Source organism: Phascolarctos cinereus, unplaced genomic scaffold (genome assembly GCF_003287225.1).
Source record: "Phascolarctos cinereus isolate Bilbo 61053 unplaced genomic scaffold, phaCin_HiC Scaffold_2;HRSCAF=192, whole genome shotgun sequence".
Classification (NCBI taxonomy): Eukaryota; Metazoa; Chordata; class Mammalia; order Diprotodontia; family Phascolarctidae; genus Phascolarctos; species Phascolarctos cinereus.
In genome coordinates, this window is record NW_027555625.1 from 268569090 (window position 1) to 268595847 (window position 26758).

The 26758-nt window shown below is 45.4% G+C and overlaps 1 protein-coding gene and 1 long non-coding RNA gene across 4 annotated transcripts in view; one reads left to right on the plus strand and one right to left on the minus strand.

The window, feature by feature from the left end:
- Window positions 1-26758, plus strand: part of EEIG1 (estrogen-induced osteoclastogenesis regulator 1) — a 44039-nt gene that overhangs the window by 12819 nt on the left and 4462 nt on the right. Inside the window, exons 1-10 of one of the 3 annotated variants that reach the window (XM_078150028.1) lie at window positions 1694-1914; window positions 14117-14237; window positions 14688-14717; window positions 17527-17643; window positions 20136-20182; window positions 20669-20832; window positions 23822-23926; window positions 24351-24540; window positions 25256-25377; window positions 25616-25685. In XM_078150028.1, coding sequence (XP_078006154.1) covers window positions 1859-1914; window positions 14117-14237; window positions 14688-14717; window positions 17527-17643; window positions 20136-20182; window positions 20669-20832; window positions 23822-23926; window positions 24351-24540; window positions 25256-25377; window positions 25616-25685 — 1022 coding nt within the window. In that variant the 5' untranslated portion in view covers window positions 1694-1858. Of the gene's footprint in view, window positions 1-1693; window positions 1915-14116; window positions 14238-14687; window positions 14718-17526; window positions 17644-20135; window positions 20183-20668; window positions 20833-23821; window positions 23927-24350; window positions 24541-25255; window positions 25378-25615; window positions 25686-26758 lie in introns of those variants that run through there. The other 2 variants (XM_020965605.2, XM_020965603.2) reach the window with 2 other exon arrangements.
- LOC110193670 (uncharacterized) lies at window positions 4688-5815 on the minus strand. The gene is made up of 3 exons (XR_002320514.2): window positions 5730-5815; window positions 5394-5538; window positions 4688-4934 (listed from the first exon to the last, which is right to left on the minus strand). It is a non-coding gene; the product is annotated as an uncharacterized LOC110193670 (long non-coding RNA).

A 26758-nucleotide genomic window follows, 5' to 3' on the forward strand; every position in this document is an offset into this window, starting at 1 on the left:
CTTGAGCCTGACACTACAACCCAGGGAGGGGGGTAATGCAAATTGTGAAAGTCTTAGAAGGTCTGGCGTGGCCAAAGTCACATAAATAAGTTGGGGGTTGGGAGGCCAGTGGTTTTTTTTTTTCTCATGGTAGCATCTTTTAAAAAAGTTTTGTTGGTGCTGTTTTAAAAAATATTGTCTCTTCCCAGTGATTCCCTCTCTCCTTCCTCCAAGACACCTTTCACTTTGTCCTCTAACAAATATGTACAGTCAAGTATACCACCTCCACTGGCCGCGTCTGAAAATGGGCCGTCAGCACTTGTAGTCTTTCTGCCGAGAGGTCAAAGGTTGGCTTCACAGCCTTCACTGTGGCCCTTCAGACTGGGGAGTGTTTTGTAGCTGCAGAGCCTGGCACATAGTAGGCACTTAACAACTGCCCTTTGGTTGATTGGTTCAGAATTCTGGAGTGTTGTTCTCACTTCGCCGTTGTTTTTATTTCCATGATGGTGGGTCTTGTGTAAAATTTTCTCTGGATTCTGTTTATTTCATAATCACACACACACACACACACACACACACACACACACACAGACACAGTCTATTCAGCCATTACCTCCACTGGTGGGGAACCCATTTTCCTCCCAATTTTTTGCTACTACAAAAAAGTGCTGCTGTAAATACTTTTATATATAGGAAAGCTTTTACTATTGTTCAGTTATTTCAGTTGTATCAAACTCTTTGTGACCCCATTTGGGTTTTTTTTGGCAAAGATATTGGAGTGGTTTGCCATTCCTTCTCCAGCTTATTTTGCAGATGAGGAAACTGAGGTAAACAGGTGACTTGCCCAGGGTCATGCAGCTGGTGAGTATCTGTGTCAGGATTTGATTGTTATGGTTTTTTTTTCCTTTTTTTTTGGCTAGTCAGTGGGGTTAAGTGACTTGCCCAGGGTCACACAGCTAGTAAGTGTTATGTGTCTGAGGCCAGATTTGAACTCAGGTCCTCCTGAATCTAGGGCTGGTGCTCTATCCACTGTGCCACCCAGCTGCCAGCTTTCACTATAGCCTATTGCATAAGACTGTCTGCTCTGTTCTTCTGAGGCAGGAGTTTGTTCACTTTCCAAACCCCATTCAGGTGAGAGGGCTGACTTTGAATTAGGGTCCTGTTTTGTGAGTGGAGGGTGGGATGGAGGCCAGGTGGCTTCAAGAAGGGAGGATGTGTGGGATCAGATATTCTGGGAATTAGTGGAGGACTATTCTGTTAGAAGAATGAAATATTCTAGTAGAAGAACAGGGGTTTGTCTTTATTTGGCATCTGAGACCTTCACATTTCTGCTCTTATCACCTCCAGTTGCATGAGAAAATGTTCCATGATGTCTGCGCTTCATTGCATGAAAAACAAATTTGACTTTAGCTGCTACTTCCTCTTCCAGCCTCCTTGTGAACAACAGGAAATGTAGGTGCTAAGCTGGTAAAAGTAGCTTTTAAGAGAAGTCTATGGTTATTTGACTAAGGGGTCTTAGACCTCTAATTCGGTTTCTTTGGAAAATGAGTCAGGATGGGATGTTCCTGAGCCCTTTGGGTTATATCCCCATTATTTTGAAGTGGGCAGTGGAATTTATGTTGTATTTGGAAGGCATAGGACCTGGGTTCAGATCCTGACTCCATAGGGGACTTTGAGCAAGTCAGTTCTCTCTTGGGTCTCAGAGTTCTCGTCTCTAAAATTCGGAGAATGGATTAGATGACCTTTGAGGTCCTTTCTAGCTCTGCATCTGAGCCCGGGTTGATTTTTGAATGGGAGATCCAGACCAAGCCAGCAGCCATAGCGAGAAAGGATCTGCGACTGACAGCTAGAAGGGACCTCAGAGGCCCACATTTTACAGATGTGGGAACTGAGGCCCAGGGAGGCTGACTCCCAAGAGTCATACAGGTATCAGAGGTAAGATTTGCATCTGGGTCCTCTGGCTCCAGAGCCATGTTGAAATGGAAGTTCTTTCTAGATGGTGCTAGAGGAAATCAAAGGATAGCTGTTTATACAGGTAGTTTATTTATCATCCCCCATCTTTTGTAATTTTAAAAAAATGCTTAAACACACAGAGGCTGTTAACCTCAAATCCTTTTGATAAAATCCTTAAAACATCATAAACCCTTAGAAGTTTTTACCAGGTTATGAGTTCACCTCCTTACTCTCAAATAAGATGATACTTGAGTGGTTTCTATTTTAACAGGCCTTATTTTTAATAACCCATTTCAGGATCTGGCTGATGACAGCTGTCACTGCCTACAAAATCTTCTTCGTAGCTAACCTAAGTCCCTCCTGTCATTGGTTAGTTCTGAATGTACCTAGGGGAGGACGTGGTTGTCAGGGCTGCGGAGCACAAAGATCCAGGCCTGTAGCCCTTTCCTCATTCAAAGTCGGCTCAGTTGCTTAACCTGTAAAATAGGGATAGGAATGCTTACCTTTCCCACCTTGCAGGGTTGCACAGTGCCCTGCACATAGTAGATACTTCATAGATGCTAGTCAAGTGACTGATGGACTGGTTGGTTGTGAGGAAAACCCTTTTTACAAACCACTCAGGAAATATAGATGTCAGGGTACCTCTCCCTGCTGCACGTTTGCCTTGCTCCCCAGATTTTTTGCCTCTTTCCTCCTCCCTATGGAGAAGCAACCCCCCTTCCATCTGTGTTCTGTTGGAACTGGGCCTACTTGCTGGGGATGATCTGGAACTGTCTTAGAAAGTTATTGCTTTTTGGAGTTTTATCCTAAGCATGCCTAACACCTCTTGGTGCTTAGAAATCTTACCAGCTGTTTCCCAAAGAGTGCCAGCAGTACTGTAGGTTATGGGGAGATCAAGGAGGGTTGACTCTCTCTCTCTCTCTCTCTCTCTCTCTAACTTCATTAAATATTTCCCAATTATGTTTTTAAAAATTTAGCATTCATTTTAAAAATTTTGAGTTTTGGGGCAGCTAGGTGGTGCAGGGTATAGAGCGTCGGCCCTGGAGTCAGGAGGACCTGAGTTCGAATCTGGCCTCAGATACATAACACTCACCAGCTTTGTGACTTGGGGCAAGTCACTTAACCCCAATTGCCTCACCAAAAAAAAAAATTGAATTTTAATGGAGGGAAGGCTGAGGACCTGAGAATGGAAGGGATTTGTCCAAGATCATACAGTAAGTCAGCAGTGGAACAAGGCCTTCTCTGGTGTGACTCAGCTGACTGATCTTATCTCCTCCATAGGATTAGGGTCTGGACCTCTGTTTTTCACTGATAGAAAGACTTTCCGTATTCAGTGACCAATGCGTAGGAGTGTGTGAGGACTACCTGACTTACTCAGGGTGCAGAGCCAGGATGTTTCAAAGGCAGGACTTGAAAACAGGTCTTCCTGACCCCGAGACTAGCTCTCTCCGCTGCACAACACTGCTTCTTCCTGTCTCCTCCATGTGGAGGATGAGGCTTGTGAGGGAATTGTCAAGAAGAAATGGGAAAACTATGGGAATCTTTTGATCAGCACACAGAAGGGACATATCAGTGGCTGGTATAAACAGAAGACCCCAGTCCAGAGGGGTCTTGGCTAGGACCTGAGGCTGGGTAGTAATTGATTCAGTGTCCAAAGTGTCTCAGTGAATGGTTCCTTCTGTGGAGTACATGTTTGGAAGTAGACTAAAAATGTGTTTTTCCATTTCTATGGGGGAGAAAAAGCCACTCATCAATATGATAGTGGCCACCTGGTCTCCATGGGGAGACTTCAGGAAGAGGGCTAGAGAAACCAGACTTAGATTGCCTTGGAAGGGATTAGCATTAGATTTGGGGAGCAACTGCATTTCTAAGAGATTGTCTGACTTCATGGCAAGTTGTAGAATCTCTTTCCCCTGACGTCTTTACTTTGCACAAAAAGAAAGGTACAGCCCTTTTCTTGAAGGAGGGATGTGAGTCTGGGAGTTCCCAATTCTCATTCCTTTCTGCTCCTTTTCCGGAAAAGGAGAGGGAGGAGTAAATTAAGGGCATAAAAATTTCTTTTCTCCGGCTTCTTCTTGGACTACCAAGTCTAGCCATTGTTGGTGCTTCAGGATCTTGCCATATGCATTCTTTGCCCCCTCTCCCCGCCCCTTTTCCCCCCATGGGTGGCCTGGTATTTGGCCAGTACTTCTTCCAGGTGCTGTGTGCCTGCCTAAGACTGGGGCACCACCTGGGAGTGACTCAGGAGGAAGCCTGCCTGGGCTTGTGGGCTGAGCCCCTCCTTCAGGGGCTGAGCTCTTTGCTTTCACATCAAGCGAGGGGGCTCCTAAAACTTTATCGGGGGTGAGAGGCATAAACAGCAGTGCATTCCTTACACCTCTATGGCTACCTGGGAGTCTCTGGACCAACCGTTGGCCCTGGAGGCACATTTCTGACAGTGTACAAGCATGATGTTGGCGGATTTTCAGGGGTCAACTTCCTACATAATCACTTCACGTGCTTTGGCTCTTTTAGCAGTATCAGGCAAAGTCTCTCTCTGTATCCTGGCTGCATTGACGGGAGCCCAGAACTGGCCTGGGGATAGTGGAGTATAAACTTGGTCGCTAGCTCCTTGTGGGTAGCACTCTAGCCTGGCACATATTAAGTACTTGTCACTTTATTCCATAGGGTCATGTTATAGGACCTTAGATACTTTTCAGGCAGTTTTTTAAAAAATCTTTAAAAATGTTTAATTGATAATCTTTTTAGCATTTTCTAGTGAGTTACTTCCACCATAGAACCCTCCCTTGCAACAAATCAGGGTCCACTCTGAAGCAGAACAAATCAGCACGTTGTCAGTGTCAGGCTTCATTCCTCATTTCTGGCCCACCACTTCTCTTCCAAGTGGAAGAGAGGCGTGTTTCTTCATTGAAGTCACAATTGGACGCTGCACTGATCGTAGTTCTGAAGTCAGATGCCATTTCTCCCAATGACACTTCTCTGGTGTTTCATTAGCCTTACCTCTGTGAGGAAGATGAAACACAGAAAGATGATGGGAGAACGAAGGGAAGGTTTGCAGGGACTAATACAGGTGAGTCTAGACCTCATTGTCCCCCTGTATTCCTGAAACTGATCGGTGCCCTGCAGTTAGTCTGGCATGGCAAAAGGGGATCTCTGGGAACACCAGGTGGCCTGGTCTGAAAAGGAAATACCCTAAGTAGCCGTAGTTAATACCTCTGCTTCTCTTAGTTAATAGCAGGCCAGATACTCATTTTCTTACATTTCTGTAAGAAATGCCCATGGAAGGGCAGAATCTCTTCATTTTGACTTGAAATACCTTTTCTCCTCTTTGGTCCCTCTGTCCTTGGGACAGTTTCTAGCCTTAGTCTCTCTCTAGAGTCCACCTGACACTCTGGGGATGAGCTAGAAACTAGGAGGGAATGTAGATTCCCCCCCCCCCTTATTCTTGACATTGTACTCACACTTTTTCCACTGAAGCCCCAAGTCCTGATGGGTTTGACCTCTGTGATCTATGATGACTCTATCTCCTTGCTCTGGGGTTGGATCCTCCAAATTCACGTCTCCCATTCCTGGAACTGGTGTGTTTAGAAGTCAGCAGCAGACATTCTGGAATTGAGACTCGGGCTGAAAGGTTCTTTGTTAAGTAAATTTAACTATATTGCCGAGTGGCATTTTTTTATACTGCCTGCAAATATTTATACAAATACTAAGCTTACAAGGGAGAAATACTCCCATTTTTGTTAATAAATTAGTGCTCTTTTCCATGTTGTTGGAATCTGTAGCTTTCTATGACTTACATTGACTCTCTTTGGAATCTGGGCCTTGACTATCCGGAACAGACCAGGATAAGTGAGGGGTAGATCTTTATAAAGCCACCAGTTTCTCTTGGATTCATGACGTCTTATTCTGTTGTCTGTAGAGCTAGGAAGAATGAGTCATTGGCTCTGGTGTGAATGGCATTTATGGATATCACCATTGTCAAGCCAATCTGCATTGTTGGGAGGGCAGAGGAGCTGGTGTTGCCTGTTTCCGTTCCTCCCAAAGCTAGTTGCCTGATGCAGACCCCATTTGCGCTTAACGATGTCCAGCATGGCAGCTATGTTGTAGGAATATATTACTTTCACATCACATGCAGGTATGGGTGCCTTTCTGCTTTGCATCGAAGAATTGGATCAGACAATCTACTCTTCCAGCTGTGATTTTCCCTGGATGAAAGCACTCTCTGCAAATGTGAATTGTTATCTTTCTCATCAGAGGCCTCTAAATTTAACTGCACCTTTTTGTTTGAGTCTCTAATGCCCAACCATAGCTCCTTGCCCCAGTCTCCCCACCTCTCGTGAGAGGTTTTTTAGGCTTCTCCATGGCTCAATTTGAGGACTGAAGAAAGTATTTATGTCTGGAGTGGTAAGAAGTACTTGTGTCTGGCAGCCTAGAAGAATAAATTCTCTCTTTGGAAACATTAATCTGCTGGAATCTCTGAATGCCACGCTTATCAGAGAACAGAGTGACTTCCAGAGAATCTACTCACTGAACGTTTTCCAGTTGACATCATTTATGGTTTGGAGGATTGTCAGTGGAGGAGGGAACTGATAATGTCAGGTCTGGAGCAACCTACATTTCGTCCCCTTCCTGACGGTCTGTAGCCAAGAGGAAGCAGATGTGGACTGTGGCTGCAGCGTTAACGCATGAGCCCAGTGGTTTCTCAACCCAAGTTTTAGTGAGCCCCTTCCTTGGGACCCCTATGGTAGCAGATGTTCTGGATTTAAATTGTTTCCTTATTAGACATTTGCATCTCTGGGCTGATCTGGCTTTCATCAGTCGGAAACTCCTGTTGCATCATCATTGCTGTGTTGGCTTTGCCAGGGAGTCAGCTGGCCAGCCCCCTGTTCTTGGGAGAATTGAATTGGGATGGTTGTTGTTTTTGTTGTTGTTGTTGTGTATGTGTGCCCATTGGAGCTTGTTGGGAGCTGGGGGATACAAGTTCCAACCCAGGCCCTTTACTACTTGATTGGATGAAAGGTTTTCCCAGATCTTTGTCTACTGTGGCATTTTTTTTTTCAGCTCTTTTGGTCCAGGGGATTCCAGGAATGCCAGTTCAGTGGGAAAAAACTGGAATCAGAGGACCTGGGTTCTGCTATAGAATCTTTATAAACTTGGGCATCAGGTTGCTTTACCTCTCTGGGCCTCAATTTCCCCATCTGTAAATGAGGGAGTGGTAGACTAGAGCACTGCTAAGCTTACTTCCAGCTTGGACATTTTATGATCCAAGGCCCGAGGTTACTTTTATGCCATGCAGAGGTGAAAAGTTTGGGAGTAAAATATGGTTTGTTCTTTGCTCCTGACCCAGTGAACTACATTCCCTAAATTCTTTATAGGACAGAGTGGGGTAAAAGCAAGACCCTCCCATCAAAGAAATTGGAGACTCTGTTACATTGGAATTAACCCATTTGAAGCAAACCTAATTTTAGCTGTAGTTTGCCAGCCTAGCCCAGGGTGTGAAATTTGAAGCATTTTAAACTGTGAGATTCTGTAGTTAGAAAAATGACTTTTTCCCTCCCTCCTGCCTGCCTCCAGCTTCCCTGGCTCTAACTAGTGGCTTTCTTTCTACCTGGTGGAAGCCAAATTGAAAGGGGATGGGGCTGAGTGACCTAAAAGCTACATAGGCTTACCTTTGAAGTGGAACCCTTACTTATAATTCTTGGGGTGATTGGTTATTTTGGAGGGTGCCCAAATCAAGGTCTAATCCTACCTACAGAGTTGTTTATGTTGTCCCCTTAAGGCAGGGAGACTTAGAATCAGGAAGACCTCAGTTCAAAATTCTGTCCTCAGACACTTAACTACCTTGGCTTGAGTTTGCTCATCTGTGAAAATAGAAATAATAATTGCACCTGCTACCCCGGGTTGTTTTGGGGGTCAGATGAGATAACCTGTGTAAAGTGCTTTGTGAACCTTCAGATGCCACATAAGTGCTAGCTATTATTATTTTTCTGGAAACCCCCCCCCCCCCAGCAAGGCTAAAGAGAGTGCTTTGGGGCATCCTGTTGCCACCCCAAGTCTTGAACTCCTACTGCTCTACCATCTAGGACCCAGGAGCAGGTAGGTGCTGAGCGGCAAATGTGGGTTCAGTATTCCCCAGCCAGGGGGGTGAGGGGTCAGGGACAGCCACACTTAGGGAAGAAATCCGGGCCTTTCCTCTCTTGAAACACAAAGAATGCAAAAGATTCCCTTCTCATCCCCTTCACTAGGGTGATCTTGTCAAACGACCTGAACATGTGGCAGTAAAGATGGGTTTTTCTAAACATCTTTAAAGTTTTTATGGGAAGGTTAGTTGGACAAGAGTCCATCCAGCTTGGTGTAGCTTTGTCTATTTCAGGAAGACCCAGAAATAGAGCTGGGTTTTGTCCCTGCCTCTCTGGTTTGGGTCAGGCCCATTGCGGCAGGAGGCCTGTGATTATTGAGGTGGGCTGGGGGTGGTCCCCTCCATGACGCTGGGCCTCAGTCATCCTCACCTCCCTGGGGTTTGATCTAATTGTATATCCAGGGAATCTCAAAGCTGAAAATGAAACTCTTCTGAAGTCACTTTTGAAATACCGTCCCTATAATTACCTGCCCTGAGACAGCAGGCAGGACGTTTAGGCACCCAAAATATCAGGCTGTTGGGATAGCTAAAGCGACCTCTCCCAAAGCTCACAGAAGATCCCTTTCTTTTCTCTGTGTTATTTCTATTTTTCCATGTCCCATGCAGAGTAGAAGAGACTTTTAGACTATTAAGAGAAAAGGTTTTTAAAATATTAAAATTTAGTTTATCAAAATATTTTTAAAAAATTATCTTCCCAAAAGATGGCTCCTGGTGCAGCTATAGTATCAATTGCATAAAAGAAAAATATCTGACATTTGGCTGGGTGGCTGCTTCCACCTCCCACAAGTTCTGCAAATGAACGTCTTTTGTGCAAAGTTTCATAGATCTACTTTCAGAATTGGCATCCTCCGTGTTCGCTACTATTTCAGTAAATATCCAAGTCTCTCTTAGAAGGACAGATCTAGAGTTGGAAGGGACCCCAGAGGCCATCACTTCCAATCCTCTTTCATTTTCTAGATAAGGAAACTGAGGCCCAGAGGGGTGGAGGGACTTGCCCAAAGTCAGACAGGCAGTGTTTGATATGAGATTTGAATCTGGGTCCTCTAGCTTCAGAATCAGAGCTTTTCCCATTGTCCCAACCTACCTTCTGGTCCTCTTTCACTCTTAAAGTTACATCTCTGTAGTATAATTTACTAATTATATACTTTATATTATTCCACTTTCCTCTATCCCTTAGAGTAGTCCTTCCATATAAGCTTATAGCATCTATTTTTAAAAATCTCATTTTATTGATACCTTTTGTTTTTACAGTCTTTGTTTCCTAATTTATCTTTCCCTTCCTCCTTCTACAAAGAACCCTTCCTTGTAACAAAGAATAAAAAGGAGTATATTCAGTGTTCCATGCCCATAGTCCCTTACCTCTGGAAAGAAAGGAAGGAATCTTGTGTGATGGGAATCTTTGGGTTTAGGGACACCTTTGAACTCTAGGATTCCTCCATTCTGAGGCTTTGGAGAATTTTTCCTTGTCTCTCATTAACCTTATCACCAAGCTTCTGTGACTCTTCTCCACCCCAGTATTAATATCAACAGTAATAACTCTTTTTTGTCTACCTTGCATCCCTGAGCTGCTGATAAATAGAATCTTATTACTTCTCATAACATCTTGTGATGGGAGTGTCCACATTTCCTGTCTTGGTTTTATAGGTAGAGAAACTGAGGCTGAGGCATAAAGAGAGCTTTGTCCAAAGCCTCATAGCAAGTTAGAAAATAGACTTGCTTTCATTACTCAAAAACTCAGGCTGTTCAGTCCAACAAATATTTACTGAACAAACATTTACTGGGTGAGCCTATGGATCTGTACTGGTCAGGTCCCCAGAGAACACTGAAGCCTGGTAAGGTCCACCCAGGACTATAGCTCAAGTCCTCCTGAGCACAGTTGGTAATTGTGCTTATACCACAGACTGTGTGGCATAGCTCCATGACCTCTTGGAAAAATGAAGATGGGCATGCTATCTCATTCCCAGGGGAGTGGTGATAAATGAGTGTTTATCAACTTGGTGGAAATGGGAAGGAAGTTAACAGTGGTAAGCCAACAAACAACCAGCTTGTTGCATAATGGGCAAAGTCTGTACAATGATTTGGGTTCATTTTCCCATAAAGGAAAGAGAGAGAGAAAGAGAGTCTGTTACCTACGCCTGGGAGACCCTCCAGTGTCTTGAATCAATGTGCTTTAACTGGATCAGCCCTGGCAGGAGAGATTTGAGTCATGCATAGGCCACCACCTTACCTGCATTCAACCCAAAGCTAGTCTTTTATAAAGAAGAAGGGGGAAAAAAACCCCACCATTCTGTTAAGTATTTTGTTCCAAGTGACTAATCTCTTTTGGGTGTTCCAGCATGTCTAACCTAGGATCCATTTAAGTCTTTTGGAGTCTGTCATCTGACTCTCTCCAGTGGGGAGGGTGAGGAAGAGGGGAGGGAGAGGTAGGACAGCTTAAGTTTTGAATAGTCTCAGATTCCAGTCTCAACACTGAGAGAATCCATCTGCAGCCTCCAAACAGTGTCAGATTGCTTCCTAATTTCTTACCTACGCAGGGGTGAGCTGCGGGTTCCCATTGGGTGTTCCTAGCCATTGTTTTCAGGGGTCCAGTTTCTGCCCCTTCTGCTTCTAAGTTCATTCCAGAAAGACCATCCTTGTATCTCCTGTGGCCTCTCTCCCCAAACTCCATGCAGTCTTTGATTCGCTGAAAGGTCCTCAAGTTCTGAAAAGTGTGTCATGTGAGTAGAGGGTGGGGAGGGGCTGGGAAAAAATTCAAGAGAGACCAGAAAGAGCAGGTTGTTGGTGGCAGCTTGGAAAGACATTGATAAGAAAGTTTAAAAAACTGTGATAAGAAAATAAAGAGTCATTGTATGTCTTGCTAAGACATACAATACATAATGTTGTTTGGTTGTGTCCCTTTGTGACCCTATTTGGGGTTTTCTTGGCAAAGATACTGAAGTAATTTGGCATTTTCTTCTCCAGCTCATTATACAGATGAGGAAACTGAGGCAAACAAGTTTGTGACTTGCCCAGAGTCAAACAGTTAAGTAAGTATCTGAGGCTAGATTTGAATTCAGGTCTTCCTGACTCCAGACCCAGTGTTTCATCCACTGTATCACCTAGCTGCCCTAAGACAAAGTAGTCAAAGTAGGCAAATAGAAAGGACACTGAATTTGGAATGAGGGGATCTGAGTTTGAATCTGTCATCTGCCACATTACCTGGGTGACCTTGGGTAGTTTTGTTTGACAGAAGAGACCGTGAGAACAATGGTTCAGAAAGCCCAGTTTTAGAACACTGGTCATGGAGTCGGGAAGACCTGAGGTCCAGTGCTACCTCAGACACTTGTCAGCTGGGTGACCCTGGATGATACTTTCTTAGGCCTCATTTTCCTTATCTGTAAAATCACTAAATTACCTTGAGATTTCTTCCATGTCAAGACCCTGTGATGTTGTGGTGACACCCAGACAAAGGCTGCCCTCCCTCCCCTGCCTACCCACTGTCTTCATTCAGCAACCATAGATCAATCACCTACTATACTGAAGGCCCTGCCTTTGTTGAGGGATTAAGTACAAAGCTGAGCTTCCAGAGGAAGTTAATAGCTGACTTAGTTTTAGCAGGCAGGCCATTTTCCAGGAAACAAAAAATGGGCATGTGATAGTGAAACCCTGGGAAACCCTAGCTTGTGAGGGAGGGATAGGTGTGGTGCTCACTGTGGGTGGAGTTAATCAGGGAAAGCTTTTTACAGGAAGTAGTGATTATAGATTGACCAAGAAATATGGATAGAAGTGTTGGACAAGCAATCAGGAAGACCTGAGTTCAAATGCCATCTCAGACACACCTTAGCTGAGCAAGTCAGTTATCTTCACAGCCTCAATTTCTTCATCTGTAAAAAGGGTTGAACTGAGTTGCCTCTAAGGTCTCTTCCAACTCTAAGTCTGTGGTTCCATGAGCTAAGCCACCATTTGTACAGAATGGTTGAAAAAGACAGTCCCCAGTTAGTCAGCAGGTATAAACATTTACTATGTGCCAGGCACAGCATTTAGTGCTGGGGATATAAAGAAAGGCAAAAACATGGTCCCTGCCAGTGAGGGAGACAATAGGCAAACAATTACATACATAAAAGGTCAATGCCCTGTAGTAGATGAGAGATCATCTCAGAAGGAAAACACTGGAAATGGGGGATTTTGATGGCCTGATGTTTCTGTGACTCGTCAATGGATGAGAAGTTTTGAGTCATTCCCTGATTGGTTTATAATCTGGGTGTAGAGATGCCAATTTACTGGAGAAGTAGAGGCACAGAGAAGTTCCAGGGTCATAAATCAGTGGTGGAGCGCAGATTAGCATCTGCTTCTTCAAGGTACCTTTGCCCCAGGAGAGGGATTAGGCCTTCCATTCATACTGGGCCCAAGATGCCATAGCTGTGAAATTAATTGTGATGCCCTAGAGTTTTTCAGAGAGCCCAGAAGGGCTTTCACAACCACCTCATTTTCTACAATATTAACTTATAAGAAATGGGAAAAATGAGTTGAAATGGAGGGTGTTACACACAAAACCCCAATTTACAAAAGGGAGCCCAGAAAGGATCATATAATGAATCTTTAAAGTTTGGGGGTAGTTCTTGAGCCCTTGGGGAATGTCCTTGAGCTATATTGCCTCCCAGTTATAGACCAGTTCTTCCTAGGTGATTGTTTTCTAAGGCGGCATTCCACAGGGGGAGGGCAGAGAGTCCTTTTATGCTTAACATTATTTAAGCTGGTGGGACAGTTGGGAAAAGTATTGGTTTCTGAGTGGCATTACCCTTCCATGGGATTCCCAGATGTTCCCTAAGGATCATCGCAGGACTTTCAGGGCATCTCCTAACCTAAAAACAGTCTGCTGGCAAAAAGGTTCTGGTCGATCATTTGATTGAGTTATCTACGAGATCATCCAGCACTGGAGGCCTCATCTTCCCTCCCTGTGACCTGGCTGGTAACCTGGACTCACTGTCTGGGGTCACAGTGGGTGTGGAGGTGTTCATTTTCTCAGCTGCCCCACTCCTCTCCACCCTACCTTCTCTTCCCTTTCCTGTTGAGTTAAATGATTCTAGAGATAATCTCTCTAGCTGATCATCCTGTTTGGATTCATGGGGCTTCAGCCACCCTTCCCGAGCACTTCATCAGGCAGGTCCACCATGCAGCTCTAAAAAGATGAGAACCCTCTCTTTTCAGAGCCTAGCAAACTGAATAGGGCTCGTAATGTGAGTTGTAAGCAGCCTCTCCCAGTGCACGTGAGCCAGGCGTGTTTGCTCCTGCCTGCACGCAGATCTCGCACTCGCATTCTCTCACACGTACAGATACATGGCTATCAGCATACTCTGCTCAGTACTTCCCAGCCCTGAGCACACGAGAGGCCCTTCAGAGTGCGTATACTTGTTCTCACGTTACCACCCACCCCGCTTTTCAGTCCACCCACATACCCTTCTCCCTGTACGTAGCCCACCCCCAGATCCCACTTCACGCTGCTGAGACATTGCTCCATCAGCCTCCCCTGCCATCTCCCACACACCCTCCGCCCTACTCCCACGTCCTCTCTGAGTTTTCAGCAGTCAGGAAATAAACTCCCTGACAGCAAAAATGGAGCTGATTTTCTCTGCCTTTGGCTTCCTAAGCTGTCACCCCACCCTGCTGCAGAGTTCTGAGGGACAAATGAGCAGATGAGGACTATGGGTCTGAAAGCCAAGTTTTTAGACCAGCCTGACGGGTCTCGGAGTCGGGAAGACCTGAGGCCTGGTGCCACCTCAGACCCTTATCAGCTGGGTGACTCTGGGCAAAGTCACTTTATCTCTCTCAACTTCAGTTTTCTCATCTGTAAAATGGGGATTATAGTAGCACCTGTCCCCCTGGGTTCTTGTGAGGATCAAATGAGATCATATATATATATAAAGCACTTTGTAAAACTTAAAGTACTGTGTAAATATTAGCTATTATTGTTATTCCCTTGAGTAGATAAATTCATCTTCTCTGTTCTGAAGGAAACAAGCAGCACCCCTAGGCCAGTCTAACTTTATCCATGTTCTTCACCTTTAGGGAGGAAGTGCAGGAGAATTGTGTCCGATGGAGGAAGAGGTTTACCTTTGTGTGTAAAATGAGTGCGAATCCGGCCACTGGCCTTCTGGATGCCTGCATCTGCAGAGTGTCTGTCCGAAAGGTGAGCTTAGTTTTGTTTTGTTTTGTTTTGTTTTTTTGCAATTGGGGTTAAGGGACTTGCCCAGGGTCACACAGCTAGTAAGTGTCAAGTGTTTGGTTTGAGGCCAGATTTGAACTTAGGTCCTCCTGACTTCAGGGCTTGGTGTTCTATCCACTGCGCCACCTAGGTGCCCCTGTGAGCTTGCTTTTATGGGAGGCAGCAGCAGTCCCTTCGAGGGGTCACTTGATGGGTTAAGTTTAAATGAGACACAGTGAAGTCAAGTTCATAGGTTCTGGCTGAGCCCTTGATTCATTAGCTCAGGCTTTTTTTTTTTAATTTCTGAGAGATGTTTCTGAGGGCAATCCAGGTGGGGGTGATAAGTCCCAAGTGGGGGCCTGGGAGATAAATGAGTGACAGGTTCTTTTAGTTGCCTTAGTAATCCTGCTAACATGTCCTGTTTTCTTTCTGTAGGAGCTGAAAGGTGGGAAGGCCTACTCCAAGGTAAGAGTCTTATAAAACAATCCCCTTGGGCATGGTTTCCCAGAGAAAGAAATGCCAGAGGGGAAAGAAAAAGATATCCAGCTTTCCTGTCTATATGCAGACTACCCTAAATATCGCAGATTAGCTCTGCTTTTTCCAATTCCCTCTCTTCCCTCCCTACCCTCTGCTAAGGTTAAGAGGTTCTCAGTTTCTCTACTTTTGTACTTTCTAATTTGTTGTTGTTGTTCAGTAGTTTTCAGTCCTGTCTGACTCCTTGTGACTCCATTTGGGGTTTTCTTGGCAAAGATACTGGAGTAGTTTGCCATTTCCTTTGCCAGATCATTTTTACAAATGAGGAAACTGAGGCAAACAGGATTAAGTGACTTGCTCAGGGTCACAGAGCTAGTACGTGTCTGAGGCCAGATTTTAATCCAGGAAGATGAGTCTTCCTGCCTTCAGGCCTGGCACTCTATCCTCTGTGCCATCTAACCGCCCCTTGTATTTAATAGTCCATTCTATTAGAGTTCTTTATGTGTAAGAACTTAAATTCTCCCTGTTGTACTCAAAGCCTGCTATCTATTCTCTGTAAAGATGGAGAATCTCTCTCCTGACTAGTGGGGGACGTCCTTTTCCCTCACTCCTTGTTAATAGAGAGACTAAACCTAGGTATCACTATCTGGCAGTGCCAGGTAGGACCAGATTTGTTATCTCCATCATTCCTATCCCAGGTTGAGTCAGAGAAATGGCATTGCTGGTCTGTATTATGCCCTGGGGGAATTGGCTGGGCAAGAGGAAGAGAGGGAAATGCCTCTGGCTTGACCCTCTCATCCATACTCGGGAGTTGGGATGGTGTGGCCAAGAGTACATCCTTCAGCTGGGCAGGCAGCCCATTCTGCTGATTCCCAACTGGCAGTCAGGAAGAATAGTTGGAACGGGGACCAACTCTCTGCCCTGTTCTGATGTCACCAGGAGTGGTGGTCCCTGGAACCTGGCCAGTTGAAGATGCTTTCAAAATGGGCACTTCTCCTGACGCCTCTCTGAACTGGATGAGAACAGAACTTCCTAGCTGGGAAAGAAAGCCCTAGTTAACATGAGAGTTCAGGGCTAAATAAATAGCATCCTTTTTGTTTCACCATCCAGTCCCTATAGCAGGCTTCTTTTTTGGAAAATGGCTCTTTCAGCAAAATATTGGCACCTGGACCTCTAGAGAGAACATTGTTTGATCAGAATAAGAGGGTCAGGGAGAATTCGGGGATTTCGGTGCCTTAGATAGAGGGTCTGTACTCACGAGCAATAATCAAAATGTGTTACCTTTGACTTTCTGATAAGCCTCTTCCCCATGTAGTGCATTTAACTGGAGTGAATTATTCTCAGGAAATGATGAAAAATGCTTCAAATGCTGTGCCTTATGCATCATAGGGGAACGGTATTTTTTGTCTTTAAGGTAATGGTACTGAGCTAACTTATTTAAATGTGACTAGCATTAGGAGAGCCTTTCAGTTTGGAGACTCCACCTACTCTCCCCCTACCTAGCTCAGAATGTGTGCGGGCTCTAAAAAAGACTCAGTGTTCAGCTTTATTAAACTCCTCAGAATTCACTCACCCATCTTCTGACTAAAGCGGGAAACTGGGCATCCACATATAAAAGCCATTCTCCAGCTTGATTCAGCTTGATTCAGCTTGAGCCGTACCACCCTGCCTCATCACAGATGGGCACTAATTCAGAATGGCCATCATTAGGCTTCTTGGTGAAGGGAAATTAAACTGTCTTGATTCAAGGAGATTTTTTTCAGCTTGGATTTTTCCCATGCTTCTTTCTACTCTCTTCTGTACCATCACCATTACCATCACTGCCACGCCCCCTTTTTCTTTAATCTCTTAGTCTGGTTTATGTTGAGATGCCCCTGCTCAGTGGTTGCTCCAGGGAGAAGGGGTTACACCCCCCCACCCCGCCCCCTATTTTTGTTACTTCAGTCAGATGTGGTAGACTCCTGAAGTTCCAAGGATGTCCTTGAAGAGCAGTGTAGGACTCTGGGTATTAGCACCCTGATCTTGAACTGTCCCCCTGCCATTGCCACTTTGTCCTTCACTAGTGAACTCTTATCCATAGTCGATTATGAGAATAATCTGTTGGAAACATTTAAACTTGCTTCCTTCCCTGCCTGTTCAGACCAGTTTGCCTCTTTTATTCTCCAATGGATACTTTTTTCTAGCTGACCTTCATTTCTTGGGGGTGGGGGGTATACGTGTCCAGGAGGTGTTGCGTGCCCAGGTGTGTCCAGCCCAGGGAACAGTCCACCAAAAATCTCTTACAGGGACCTGCAGGCTTAAAGCTGATTCTTTCATTCCTTGCTGCTCTTGCTACCACTGGTGGTTTCCTATGGACCCGAATTCTTGTTTCCAGGGAACTATGTGTCAGTTTCATCGACAACAATAGCCTTTCATCTCTTGGCGTGAGGGCCAGGGTGCATGCTGGGAATACTGAGGACAAAGGGGGCCTTATTATGTGGTGTGGATGTGTGATTCTGTTTTTTTCACATCATTGACCTAGTGCCTTCCCTGTCCTTGGTTATGCAACAGCCCCAGGGCAGTTTAACACTCTCGTGGCTGGCCCAGAGTTTGCATTTCTCCTTCCTCCTCCCAGCCTTCCAAGTTAGCCTGGAAGAGGTGGCTGATATCCTCAGGAGTATGCTGCTTCCCACTCATGGTAGTTGAGCTATTGACAGCAATGTTAGTCTCTGCCCCTTTCTTATCTTTTTCCAGGGCACCTACATCTTTCTTCATTGACTAACCAAAATGTCCCTCTCTCCCTCCACTTCCTCCCTTCTAGCTAGGATTTGCAGACCTGAATCTGGCTGAATTTGCTGGCTCTGGTTCCACTGTCCGATGTTGCCTGTTAGAAGGGTATGACACCAAGAACACCCGGCAGGACAACTCCATCTTAAAGGTATCTCCAGTGACAGGAAGACCAGGCTCTTCCCCTTCTTCCCTCCCCTTGCCCCTCCCTGGTCCCCCTTACCTCCAGCAGCTGGTATGGTGATAACAAAGTCAGACTACAGCCACATAACATTGGAGCTGAAAGACACCTTCCATAGATGTATCAAATATATATATATAAATATATGTATATAATATAGCAAGCTTTGGGGCTAGAAGGGACCTTTGGAGATGAGCCGATTTATCTCCCTTATTTCACATATGAGGACACTGAGATCCACAGAGGTTAAGCTAGATTTCCAAAGGACTCTTCCCTAACCTATTTGCTTCCTTGGGTGGTACCCTAGGAATAAAATGAATGAGCAATCCAATTTTTCTATTTATCTGGCATAGATTGTGATGCACTGCATCCTCGTGAGTGGTGGTTTTGAAGGCTGGCAGAATCACCTGGTCTGTAGTAACACACTCATCTCTCCCTGGCCCAGCCACGTGCTGGCAGAGGTTGTTAGAAGAGGCAGCTTCCTCTGAACTCTGTTGTCTTTGCCTCCCCCAGGAGAGAGGGACATGAAGGGCGGCTTCCTCCTCCAGAGGAGCCCAGTTCCTCCTTGCTATCCACACCCATCCATCTGCCTAAGAAAACAATCTGGTCCCAACAACATCCTCCTTGAACAGATAAAATACAAGCATGTTTGTCTCCCGGGAGAGTCTGGGGGATGTGTAGGAGTAGGGAGCTAGCTGGCAGCTCTAGTTGCCAGTATCAGACAGCTACCAGGCTGCCAGGAAAAGATGAAGGCTTCTCAGGATCCGCCATGCTGGGATGCACATAGAATTCAGGCCCTGCTTGTTAGCGTTTGGGTTTAGAGAACCTGATGTGGGGAGAGAGGTTTGGTCTTTGTTTCCGAAGTGAGGAAATTAGTATTAAGAGGGTGGAAAGAGTAGATAGTAAAAGAAATCCAAAAATAGAAAACCAAACTTAGAGTATTCTGTGTACTTAGGAATATAGAAAGATTCGGAGCGTATGCATTTCAGGGCTAGAGAAACTAAACAACCTGACAAAGAGGACTGCCTTAGTGGAATATCTCAGTATTTTTTAAAAATTAATTTATTTTGAGTTTTTAACAATCACTTCCATAAGCTTCTGAGTTTTAAATTTTTCTTCCCCTTCCTTTCCCCCTCCCTCACCAAGACAGCTCGCAAGCTGATACAGGCTCTACGTATATATCCTATTAAATATATTTTCATGTTAGTCATATTGTAAGGAAGAATTAGAACCAAGAGGAGGAACCACAAGAAAAAGAAAACAAAATGAAACGAAGAAAAAAAAGAGCAAATAGTATGCTTCGATCTGCATTCAAACTCCATAGTTTTTTCTTTGGATAGGGATAACATTTTCCATCATGAGACCTTTGGAGATGTCTTAGATCCTTGCATTGCTGAGAAGCACTAAGTCTATCACAGTTAGTCATTGCACAACATGGCTGTTACTGGGAACATCTCAGTTTTGAGATGGGGGATGGCAGCTCCATAGTTCTAGATCAAGGTCTAGAGCAGGGGATTCATAACCTTTTTGTGTATAGAACCTTTTGAGAGCATAGTGAGGCCTACTGATGATCCCTTGTAAGATCAGTAGTTTTGTTTTTGTTTTTGTTTTTGTTTGTTTGCTTTTTGGTGAGGCAAATGGGGTCAAGTGACTTGCCCAGGGTCACACAGCTACTAAATGTCAAGTGTCGGAGGCCGAATTTGAACTCAGCTCCTCCTGACTCCAAGACAGGCGCTCTATCCACTGCGCCACCTCCAGATCAGTGTTTTAAATGCACAAACTCTAAAGTAGTTGTGATTACAAAGGAAATTAATCATAATGAAGTAGTTATTAAAATATTTCTTAGAAACCAGGTTCACATACATCAGGTTAAGAACTCCTGGTCTAGAGTATGAAATTTCTAGGTCTTTGCCTTAGAGGAGGTTCAGATTATTATTGATTGATAATAATTGTGGTTAATAAACCTGTGAGGCCTAGACATTTGGGAGGAAAGCATTATGTAAACACCACAGGATTACAGATGTATGCCAATTAATATTTGAAGTGTCAGCTCCTTTTTATAGATGGGGAAACTTGGTCTCAGAAGTAAATAATAACAATAGCTAGGATTTATATATAGTGCCTTTTGGGTTTGCCGAGCACAGTTCATGTTGCCACATTTGATCCTTCCAACCAACCCCTCCATGGGGTAGCTGCTATTATCATCCTCATTTTACAGATGGACAAACCCAGGCTGAGAGATGAAGTGACTTTCCCATGCTCACACATGCCCACAGTACAGTGGGTATCTGAATAGCCACTGTACCACCTCACTGCCTCAGTGAAATAAATTTATCCATAGTCACTCAACTAGTAACTGTCTGAATAAGGATTCACTTGTAGTCTTGAGATTCAGTCTAGCATGATTTCCATCATATGATTTCTCTCTCTGATTCCAATGTTGTCTTATTTTTCCCTAACAGGTCACCATTGGGATGTCCTTGCTCTCTGGAGACCCCTGCTTTAAGACGTGAGTTTTTAACCCTTTCTTGGTGTCATGTCTTACATTCTGGGGGATAAAGTGTTGAAGGAAGGGACAGAAGGGCCAGGGTGTTGATTTTTGAGGGTGGTCAGACTAGGAAAAGGAGAAAGGGGAAATGTCTTGGAGACTTAAATTAGAAGGGAAGAGCCTGGACTCTGTTATTTTTCTGTTTATATCTCTAGTGTTTAGCACAGTACTTGGCCCATGGTGAATGCTTAATAAATGCTTTTTCATTCCTTCATTCATTTTAGTTCTATCTGGAGGCACTAGAAAGTAGAGCTGGGAGGTTATATCTTTTCTCAGTTTTGATTAGCCTCCATGGCTTATGAAAATCCAAGGTTCTGCAGAGAAACTGGAAATTGGGTGTTTCTTTCCACTTAGGCTTTGGCTATTTCCTAGTTTAAATGCTCCATGGAGCCATGGGCTAGCAGGAGTGGCAGGAAGCATTGATGCTCACCACCTCTTGCGTTACAGGCCACCTTCCACAGCCAAGTCCATCATCATCCCCAGCCAGGACACGTCCCTCCAGTTGACCTGTAAGGGTGAGGGTACTTCCAGTAGCAGCAGCACAGCCAGTGGCTCCACAACCCTCACGGGGCCCCGGCAGACCAAGGCAAGACCCACCATCCTCGGATCAGGTAGCAAATCCACCCTCTCCTCTTTCTGAACCTTTGCTATGTGACCTCTGGCAAATGATTGACCTACTCTGGGTACTGGCTTTCCTAAGTGTCAGATGAGATTTGTCATGTGCTTCCTAGGGAGAAGGAGAACCCCTATTCTCTAGAGGAAAACATGTGACTTCTGTTATGTATTGGGTTGCGTTATTAGGAGAAAAATTTAATCGATTCCTTTCGTTTGCACCTAACACTGTGTTAATTCAGTTTCACAAATATTAAGTGGCTTCTCTGCCCAGATCATTGTGTTAGGGTAAGATACAAATAGGTAAACACCTTGGGTACCAGGATAGTGTACAATTGAGCTGAAATTTCTCTGTATCTTCAGTGACTTTTTATCTACCTAAAGTTCAGACATCATCTTTGCCTGGCATTCAAGGCTTACAGCAGGTCTAGTACCACCTGCTTCTCCAACTTTGAACTATATATACTCTAGCCAAACTGATTTACTTTTTGGCCCCTGAACAGACTCTATTTGCTTCTCTGTGTCTTCGTTCATACTATTTCCTGTTTCTGTAATGCCCTCCTCTATCGCCTGTTGAGTTCCATTCTCATTTTTACTTAAAATTATTTTTTATTTTATTTTTATATCACTTTCATTCTGAATATGTACCTTCCCCATCCCTTACCCAGATGCATCATCTGTCTTAACAAAAACCAAAACAAAAAACAAGAAAAGGAAGAAAAGAAGCAACTCAGCAAAACCAACATGTCACCCGAGTCTGACAGTGTCTCCACTGTTTCACACCCCATAGTCCCTCACCTCTGCAAAAAAGCCTACCCAACCTTTTAAACCTGACTTAAAAATCCACAAATCTTCCAGGAGGATACTGATCTTCCCTGCTTTCACTCCACACAGCACAAACAGGTTGAGGTTAGATTTGGGAGAATGGGTTCAGGTCTACCTCATCAGACTTAGGGTATAATATTGTACATCATAACTGAAAGTGCCTCTGTTAGCCTGAGGTCTGTCAGGGCAGGGAACCAAGTCTTTCCTGAGTTTTGTATCAATTGTAGCAATTCATAAATGTAGGGAATGAATAAATAAAGCACATTCCTTGTTAGAAAATCAAGACACAAGCATATGTGAAACAAGGATATATGATAGAATGTTGATAATGTGACAGTGACTAGAGAAAAAGACCATAAAAATATAGGAGTTGGCCAGCAATATGGGAGAGTTGTCATGGCCTGGCCGTGCTGGCCCCTATTAATCTCTGGGCTCCAAAGCTTCATAGTTTTGAAGAGCTAGCATTTCAACAGTTTAAGAGTATGTGAAGTGGGTGCTTACCTCCCCCTTGGTCCTTTAACAAAGCTTTGCAAATGCCGCGTTTAAAAAATGGCGGGAGTTGAGATCAGATCCTTCTGATTCCCATCCACTCAGTGCCTCACGTTCTAGGAACTGAAACTACTACTTACCCAGAACTTCCTCAATGGACCCATTGGGTTATTCCTTCACTCACCGTTGGTCAGGCCCAGTTCAGCTTTGGAAGCAGGTTCATAAGGAACCAGCCGGTTCTAGTATCCAGGCCAGTCCAACCTTACTCAGAAGGTTTTTAGGAGTTGAAGTTCCCAGAGGGAACCATTTCAAACAAACTAGGTGTGCCCCCTCTAGCTAATTGCACCCGGTTACTAATTGAGCCATGGGCTAGGAGACGCCTTAGGCAAACAGGCTCCTGGCTCTTGGGAGGGGGATGAAGAGGTGGGGGGGGGAGAGAGAGGGAGGAGAAAGAGAGAGAGGGGGGAGAGAGAGAGAGAGAGAGAGAGAGAGAGAGAGAGAGAGAGAGAGAGAGAGAGAGAGAGAGAGAGAGAGGAAAAGTCATGGGCAGCTTCCATCTGTCATCTTAAATGTGAGAGGCAGTGGGGGGTAGTGGATAGAGCATTGGCCCAAGCAAAAAGACCCAGGTTTAAATACTGCCTCAGAAGTACGATCCTAGGCAGGTACTTAGTGTCTTAACCTCAGTTTCCTTAGCTGTAAAATGAGGGAATAATAGCATCTTCCTTTCAGGGTGTTTGTGAAGATCAAATAAGAAAATGTGTGAAGTGCTTTGCAATCCTCAAAGTGCTACATGAGTGTTAGTGTTATATGTAAAAATGCTATATAGATATGAGCTGCTCTTATTGTTTTTATTGTTACAAGGTATGCTCAGGGTAGAGAGGCTGTTCTTTCAAACATCTATCTGTTCCCCCCTTTCCAGACTTGATTTTCTTCCTTGGTTTAGCCATGTTTTTGCTCTGTTCTGTTCTTTCTCCCCTAAAAGAAACTCCTGACCTTTTTCCCATAGAAAATTCCTTCTAATGTCCTCTCATTGCCTCCTCCCTGGGTCTCCCTCTGGGACTGCATTTTCTAACCTCCAGAGGTAGAGTAGATAAAGAGAGCAGATCCTTGGGGCACCAGACACCCTGGGGAGTGCTGGTCTTGGCTCTGCTTCTGGCTCAGCCCACCCCAGAGAAACAAACTCGGTGCCCTTCACTCTCCCTGTTTGTGCAGCAGGGGGTGGGAGGGTAGGGAGGGGTGGAGAGTCTTGACTGTAGCATAGTTCATATTTCAGATAAGCGTTTTTTGTTCTGTCAGGAAAAGGCATTTTCAGCTATCTGAGTCCTTGTTACAGTGGTCAGGACTGCCCTATTGCCCAGAGAGCCTAGAAGCCTGGGGGTCCCTGGTCCCTCTGACTGCACTCCTAGCAGTGAATATTTACTCTTGAACATGTGCTGGCCATGAGCTGGAGTGCTGGGACCCTTCTGACAGGGAGGGACATGGAGACATAGAGTGATAAGGACAGAAAGACAGATAGAGAGGGATAAAAAGAGACAGATAGAGGATAGAAAGGCAGAGGGACAGAAAGGGACAGACAGAGAGAGACAGAAGGACAGAGGGAAGGACACACACACACACACACACACACACACACACACGCACAGTCAATAATGAACTTCCCTGCTTTCTTCCCAGGGGTCCCTGAAGAACCAGATCAGACCTTGTCAAGCCCAGAGGAAGTGTTCCACTCTGGCCATTCCCGTAACTCCAGCTATGCCAGCCAGCAGTCCAAGATCTCTGGTAAATAATAATAACCACTCAGCCTCCAAGCCAGAGAAGTGCTTTTTTACATGCCTTAGCTCCGTGGGCGGCACACAGCCTTATGAGGTTACTGCTGTAGGGTCTGGTCTCAGGTTAAGGTCCACACAGCCAGTGCGTGTCAGAGGTGGAACTGGAACCCTGGTGTTTCTGACTGTGAGGCCAGCTCTTTGCTCACTGTTCCATGCTGCTCTTCTTTTCCTATTTCATAGAGCCTTCAGAATCAGATTCAAAGCTGGGACCAAGCTCTTCTACCCACTTCCTTAAGTTAGGGGGATACCTGATGGTTTCCTGTTCTTCCTGTCCCCAGCCAAGCTGTCACCTGTCACTAGCGTGGCCATAGGGAGGGGTGGTCACCGCTGCTTCTCTGCCTCTCCCCACACACCCATTCCTGCCCTTCTCCCAGGTTACAGCACTGAACACTCCCGCTCCTCCAGCCTGTCAGACTTGACTCACCGAAGAAACACCTCCACCAGCAGTAGTGCCTCTGGCGGCCTCAGCATGACTGTAGAGTGCCCTGAGGGCGAGAGGGAGCACAAACCAGAAAAGCCTCCTCGGCCCCCCAGACCTCTGCATTTGTCAGATCGATCATTCAGGTAGGGTGGGGAAGGAGCTAATCGATTATTGAGGTGAAGGTGCCCTTGAGTCTCTTCCTGAAGTTCATTCCTGGTTCTGGTTGGTGAACCAAGTTCTAAGGCCATCCCAGAATTGGTAGTCCACATGTCTATAGAGCATTACAGCTCAACTCTGTGAGGTAGATGCTATGAGGTAGGAGAGTTATTGTCCCCATTTTACAAGTGAAGAGACTGAGGCTGAGAGAGATGAGGTGAATTCCCTACAGTCGCACAGCTAGTAAGAGTCAGAGCTAAGATGCATGGAATCATAGTATTTAGTGCTGGAAGAGGCCCCAGGGATTATTTAGTGTAACACCATCATGTGGGGCAAGAAAGGGGTAAGTGACTTGTTCAAGGTTTCCTGATGCCCAAGGGTGGGATGTAATGAGAGGAATGTTGGACTTGGGTTCAGAGGACCTCCGTCTGAAGCCTACACATGCCACTAGGATATCAGACAAGCTTTTTCCCCTCCCTTGGACCTCAGCCTCTTGTAAAGAATGAGGGGATTGGACAGGATGCCCCAGCTCTACGTTGCTACAATTCCATAATCCCCAGTCCAGTATTCTTGCCACTCCAAACTGTGCCTCTCTTAAAAGAGGTGAGCATCAGGAGTGTTTCCCATTCAGCTCGGAGTTTTCTCGGCTGGCTTTACTAGGATTTGGTGTTTTATTCCATCATCTCTCCCCTCCCCCACGAGGAGGAAGAAGGATTCAGTGGAAAGCCACCCAACATGGGTAGATGACACGAGAATTGATGCAGACGACATCGTGGAGAAGATCATGCAGAGCCAAGACTTTACAGATGTCAGCAACAATGAGGGTGAGTTCCCTTGAGGGGAGCTTGCCCCCGCCTGACTTTGGCCTGCCCAGCCAGTGCTGACGTTGAGTGGGGCGTGAGGCACAAGTACCAGCATCTCCCAGCTGCCCACAGAGCCTGTAGGGCTACTGCCCAAGCACCTTCTCCTCTTGGGTGGGATGGGATGGGATGGGTAGGGATGGGTAGGCAGGCTCCCTCTGGAGGCCATCCCTAACCCTGGCCTGCCCCTTTCTCTTCACAGACAGTAACCTGAGGTTGTTTGTGAGCAGGGATGGCACCACCACCTTGAGTGGTATTCAGCTGGCAACCAGGTACAGTGGCTCCTTGCTTAACCAGGCTTTGTGCCGGGCACTAATCAGGCAGGCCTGTAGTGGTTTTCCTTCACTGGAGAGGAGAATGAGGCAGATGGGAATTGCCAGTGAATTTGATTAATTTAGTTGCAAAGCTAGAGACCTACTGGGCAAAACAGTAGCAGTGAGCTTTTATGGTGCTCTGGCCCCACAGCAAAGACCTTGCAGAGGTGTCGGGAGGGTGTTGGTGGGGCTCCACTGGGTTCTATTTCCCCAAAGGTCGGATTGAGAGAAGGACCAGGCATAGCAGTGGAAGATGAAGGTTAGACTACAGGAAGGACTCTTAGGTGGCAGGGTGTGAGCAGAGTCACCAGAATAGACCCTAAAATCTCCTTTCCTGGTGGTGTAAGAAATTCTAGCAGAATGGATCATGTTGAGGGACGTGAAAGTAGAGGTAAAATGAAACCATTAACAGGTTATTTGGCATTCGTTCTCCAAATGAACAAAACTATATGCCATATAATAGAGTGTTGGAGTAAAGCAAAACAAAACAAAACAAAAACTAGATTGAGGGTCAAGGAGATCTGGTTTCGGGGCAGTTAGGTGGCACAGTGGATAAGAGCACCGGCCCTGGAGTCAGGAGGACCTGAGTTCAAAACCGGCCTCAGACCAAACACTTGACACTTACTAGCTGTGTGACCCTGGGCAAGTCACTTAATCCCAATTGCCTTAAAAAAAAAAAAGCCAAAATTAAAGAAAAAAAGTTTAAAAAAAAGACCTGGTTTCAATCTTGACTCTATCACTGTCAATCTGATCTTAGATGAGTCATTTCTCCCTCTGGGCCTCAGTTTCCCCACTTAAAATGAGGGAGTTGGAGTGGGTGGCCCCTTAGGGTTCCAGGAAGCTCTAAATCTTGGATTCCTGTGGCCAGGGCCAGCCAGGCCTCTGGACTTGGGCCAGGTGAGGCTGTAGGGAGGGTTGTGATGTGCTTGGGAAGGATGTGGTTGTCCTCTGTTGGTCAGAGATGGAACTGCAGCCCCAGGCTCTTAGAAACAGGAGTGGAGAACCAAGCTTCAGCCTAATACACATTTCTG